Source organism: Fragaria vesca, linkage group LG3 (assembly GCF_000184155.1).
Source record: "Fragaria vesca subsp. vesca linkage group LG3, FraVesHawaii_1.0, whole genome shotgun sequence".
NCBI classification, from domain to species: domain Eukaryota; kingdom Viridiplantae; phylum Streptophyta; class Magnoliopsida; order Rosales; family Rosaceae; genus Fragaria; species Fragaria vesca.
Genome location: NC_020493.1, coordinates 22,649,240 through 22,655,126, shown reverse-complemented (window position 1 = coordinate 22,655,126; position 5,887 = coordinate 22,649,240). Strand labels below are relative to the sequence as shown.

General features: G+C 38.2%; 1 protein-coding gene across 1 annotated transcript; it reads right to left on the bottom strand.

Moving 5' to 3' along the window:
• Positions 1–1,879: 1,879 nt before the first annotated feature.
• Positions 1,880–2,335, bottom strand: LOC101292587 (chaperone protein dnaJ 11, chloroplastic-like). The gene has a single exon (XM_004296076.1). It carries the CDS (start codon positions 2,333–2,335, stop codon positions 1,880–1,882), a length of 456 nt encoding a protein of 151 aa, XP_004296124.1.
• Between the last annotated feature and the right edge of the window lie 3,552 nt (positions 2,336–5,887).

Sequence of the window (5,887 nt, the reverse complement as noted above, 5' to 3'; positions counted from 1 at the left end):
TATATATATATATATATTACAAACATCAATTTCATCTACATCTAGAATGAGAATCTAGATTGTTGATAAGACGCACGCTGGTCCACAAAAGTACAATAATCAGACTAAGACATATGACTCATATAGTATGAATTGTAGTGTTGAATATAATAATCATATATCTCTTTAAAGCATTCGACTGTTTCCTCTATAAATGGATAGTAAGGATGAATTTAACTGGATGACTAATTACTGACTTATGCGCATTGATTATAACCATAAACATTATAGCCATATTGATTGTTGCCTTTTTGGGATTCATTTGAGGTTTCAGTCCCACTACCTAAACTGATAGACTCAAAACTTAACGTAATTGAAGCAACATCTTGATCATCATTTGCACCTCTAGTCATTCTCCCATACATGGTATCCTCTTACACTCCATACCTAGGACTTCTAAAGTCATGATCATGATTTTGGGAGGCATGATCGTAATTTTCTTTAGATGAAAAATTGTTCAATCCTCTTACTGTAGAAGATTGTTCATATTCATTCAGATATACTCGAGGGAATTACTAATCTCTCGAATATTTGTTAAACGTGGTTTTTCTTTATGTGATTTTTTTTTGTTACATATATTTTTTTAATATATTGAAAGATATATCGTAAATATCATAAATATCAGAGATATTTCATATATATCGGAGAAATATCAGAGATACGATGAAAGATAAGATACTTACCCCTCTAGATATATAGGTCGTTCGAAAAAAAAAAGATATCGAGAGATATATTGGATATATCGCAAAAATTTTAAACCTTGGGTAAAGTTATCTTAGACACTGTTTAGACTTTAGAGGATAAAATTGTGCTGATTATATTTTTATGTAATTCAAGGAAAATTTTGAAGATAAAATTTCCAGCCAAGTCATACCAGTATGTGTATAATACACTTAACATGATAATGAATCATTTTTTTCTGTTCAATGTCATGTGTTCACAATAGTGATCTTTTCTTTTTTATTTGTTCGACCTTTATCACTTGTTTACATTACAATTCTTAAATTTGTCGTCTACAAACAAATTATTGCTGCCTGATTTGTTCAGACAAACTTTACATATAGAGGTGCTGTTGTATAATACAAAGTTCAAACAAGAATATTGCAGTTGTCACAACTCACAATTGATTGGTCCTATTAACTTTACCAGTATGATCTAAAAATATTCTCAATGTAACTGTAGGTAGTACCAAGAAATGAAGCGTTCTGGAATTCAAGTTAGCAAGCAAGCTCGTTTTCATGTCACTTGTAAATGCAGTTTATGGACATTTCAAAAAGGCGAAACAGGTCAACTGTTGGTAGTTGCTACCGTGGCATTTTATGTAACTTCGAAACTGATTTCTAGCTTATAGGGGTTTTTAGTTAAGGCATTACTAGCTAGCAAAACCAAAACGAGAAGAGATCTGCTCGCAATTGTTGACACATAAGTTAGAGATCCTGAATTCGACTCTTATAGCCATCTTGAATTTGGCTCCGTAGTCATTTACATTGAAGCATAACTTGAAGATCTTAAGTTCGACTCTTATAATCTCCGGTTTTCTTATGGTCGTTTATAGTGAAGCATAGTTCGACACCCTGAATTCGACTCTCCGGGCATCTTCGGCTCTCATGGTCGTTTATAAGACAATCGAAATGAATAGTGAGATTCAGAAGGAAAAGAAAAACTATCGACTACAAGAAGAACCTATAATATTTGCTGCAGTAAAAGAAAAGGAACTGAACAAATATTTACTGCATATCAGAATTTACATAATTTTTCCGCTACTCTTTACATGTCTCATTTCTTAGAACTCTACAGTCTACACGGCCAAAAAAAAAGAAGATTCCGGTGCGGGACCATTCTACCAGCACTGGTCCGTTTCCCACCTCCGGGTCGAATAAAACCCATTGGGCCTAAACCCGACCGCGCTTATCCCGCGATCGAATTCCACGCGCCCACTCAGCGACAGGTCGTACATCGCCCTGGCCGCCGGATCCGACAGCGTGGCGTACGCGTTGTGAATCTCGATGAACTCCCGGCCGTCCGATTCGGTTTCCGACGACGACGACGCGTCCGGGTGGTGCAGCTTCGCCAGGCTCCGGTACGCCGACTTGATCTCCGTCTGCGATGCGTTGGTCCTCACCCTTAGAACCTCGTAGAGGCTCGCCGGAGTCGGCGACGCGATCATCGGACGCCGCTCCGTCTCGGCGAAGGCCCTGACGGAGACCCTGAGCTGGCGGCGGGGGAGGGAGGTGGAGGGGAGCTTGGGGGAGGAGGAGGAGAAGGAGAGGCCGGAGAAGGCTAGGGTTGCCGACATGGGGCGGTCCGTGGAGGGCAATTTGGGAAATTCGAAGAAGCAATTTGGGGATCGAGAGTGGTGGTGTGAGAATTGGAATTTGAAATAGGAAGAGAGTAGAATGGAGGGTATTTATAGGAGTCAAAACTCTGGGGGCGCTGACGTGGCACTCCAAACAGTTGGACTCACATGAAAATATCCTTCTAGAACATCGTATTAATGATAATGCTTTTAGAAATAGAATTCGATTGGTTGATTTTCTTTTTTCATTCATGGATTTCATACCGTTCATCGTATACATCGACTTAACCATATTTCTATTACAATTTCTAAAATTAATCATATCATAAATAATTACTGCGTGAGGTATCGTTGATATTAAATTGTTCTCGATTCATTGATCGTAAGGTTTGATGTTAGGTGAAGTTTTTCTCATATGTTTTTCGGTATACAATAAATAATGAGGGAAAGCTACACGCTATGTATGTTTTCATTCTCAAGGTTTACCGCAAGCTCTTATTTTTGAAAGGATGTGATGTATGGCATGACAAGCAGTATCACGCATCACGTGTTACGTTGTACAAAGCTGGTAAATTGGTTGGTGCCCCAATCGCTATTCGTTTCTTTAAAGTTTAGTCATTCAAGAATTATTTTAACATGATACGATCTATGCACTGACATTTTTTCTGGTGACAAAATTTGGTGAATAGAATTAGTTGGTTACACAAGAGATGAAGATGAACCTACTACCAAAGTATAGAATACCGAGAAGATGGGTAAGTACTACATGACCCAACACAAGAAGATGGGTAAGTATGAGCTTGGTAACATAAGACATGCTCATGCCATTGCCATGTCCTTTTTCTTAGCCAATGTAGAACACAAACTTCCTCATTGTTGGTAAAAATCTCTTACTCTACAAGCTCTCGCACGTGCCAAAGTTTCTAGAAGGACATAATCAAGCTTGAAAAAAAAATGAAAATGACCACCCACCATAAAATACCATGGGCCTATAATCTTTGCCATACATAGACTAGAGAGTGAAATTAGTAGAAGCCCTTGTCTTTGGCTATCTATCTATTCCGGGTTTACACGTATAAAAGGTTCTAGAAGCCTTTGTCTTGGCTCTAAGGTTACCCTACTGGTCCTGGGGCACTAACACTGATGGGGGACAATGTCACAATGATGAAGGGCCGGTGTTTAACTTGCTAAAGAAAATATAAGAGTTGGTACTATTGGTGTTTGCAAGTCTTCTAGAAGGCTCTCCCTTTTCCTTTTAATAGTTAAGCTCTGTTTTTTTACTAGCTAAAAGAGGAACATTTTATATATGGTTGCAGACTTGTAGATCTCCTCTCTTTGATGAATAGTTGTCTTTCTTTGATCAGGATGTTCAAATGTAGACTTCACATTGCAGACCACAACAATATGTACTTCTATTTTCACATTGCAGACTACGATATGAATTCGTCGACAATATTCATATCGTAGTTTGCAGTGCGGTTTTCTACCCTAAAATGAACATATAGCTAGATAGACCGAAACTTACGAGCTAAGCAGAATCATCGTTCGAAACGGTACAATCAATTAGTTTGGAAGTTTTGTATAAGAACTTCGTTTAATGATACCATCATCATCTTTCATGAGATGAGAGTAGTTTCTTGCCGAAGGAATAAGGAAAATAAGAATCTCTCGAAAGAAAAAAAATATCTGTATAATTCCATGGCCTTTTGACCTTTTTCGTCTGATTATAGTAATGGAGTTCGAATGTTCGATAACGGAGGATGATGAGAATGATAATAGAAGAAAGAGAGGAGAGACAGGAGAGAATAAAACAATAAGATATGGTCTTCCACAAACTCCCAGTTTATAGTAATTAAACCAAAAGAGTCCAACAATGTGTGCAGCGCACTACAATGGACACTGACTCGGACTGTGTCAATCCACTCGTCGTGGTTTGGATTTTTAAAAACTTGGTTCTTCGAATTTTTGGTTAAACTATGGAAATATCTGGGCATGTTATTCTCTCATTTCTGTGAATGTTATGGGGTGGAAATGTCAGTTGCATATATGCTAGCTAGTTGTGTGAGGAATTAACCCTAACCAGTAACCAATGCACCCTGCGAGCTTAGTTCACTGCTGTTTCACCTTCGAGGTTTTGCATCAATAATGTCGATCGACTCATCGCTTCCGAGTTCCGCCGGCAAATCAGACCTAGTAAGGAATGGCTGTGTCTGCGACGGGGCTGCGGGCTAAGGGGAAAGGAACTGCGCATGGCATGGCCGAACTTTTTGACGGCAACCAACATTTGTTTTAGCCATCGCAGTGTATACTATATAGTTGATCAAGGACCAAAAACCAGTACGTAGTGTAATAAAAACACCTAATCGATCGAGGACCTGTTCCAAATCAAACTAACATACAACGAGGCACGTACTGCATTGACTCTTAAATAGATCAAATAAAACGCATGTAAACCATGAGAATCGAATGTTGAATAAGATGCATTATTGTTTAGTTTTAGTTTTTTAAATTTCTTTCTTTTTTATGAACACAGGAGAAGATGCATTCTTATTTATAATAAGCTATAATTTCAAGCAGATTCCATTTCTTTGTGCATTGATAAATCCATGTAATGGCCGGTAAACTAATATGATATAAACTGGTCAATGTATATGAAGCTTACATTTGTGTATTAAAATGCAATAGAGAACATTCTTGTTGTGCGATGTTGCGATTCCCGGCTTGAAAATCGTAAAGCCGGTGACATTTGGCGATCGAGACGACTGAGGAATACTACAAAATGAACAGGAAGAAATTGACCAGGATAAACAAGAGCTGTGGATATTTTATTCCGGTTGCTACAAGTAGTTTCTCCATCTGCAACATATTCTATTCCGGTTGTCAATTAGTTTTAACAAACTCCCATCATCATCTACAAGCTAGGCCAAACAATTTTATGTATCGAGGTGCCCATCGATCTCAAAGCTTTCACGGTTCACCTGTCACCTTTCATTGTTAAACTTAAACTCAACTATATATTTCATATACCAATTTGGTCTCTTTCAGTTCGTTGATCTCATTCTCGTCTATGTACTCTCTCTGTCCTCAATTCCCTTTGCATTTGAATATAGATTGGGTCATGAAAACACATTTCAATTGAGTTTATATACTTGGATTAGCCTTAAGCCCATTTTCTAAGATGGGCTAGCAGGCTTCGGTTCTTTCACTTTTCTTAGTTATAGTTGGGCTTGTGAGGTCTCTCTTCTTCGTAGTTTGGTTACTGGTTCCCAGGTTTCTCTTCCCGCCATATCCACTACAATTCTTCGGTTCTCCATATCTTCTCCAAAGTTTTTATTTTGTCTTCTGGTGGTTTGTGAACAGGTGTTTGATTATTAGAGCCTGCCCGTTTCGCCATCGGAGAGTTCAACTAGCCAAAGGTATCGAATCGATGGCATTATGAGATTAATTAGTGAAAGGTTTAGGTAGCTTAGGCAAATGTTAGTTGTTTAAAGCTTAATGCTTTGTGGGTAAAATGCAACTTTAATGACTAATGATAGCATTAGGATAAAGGAA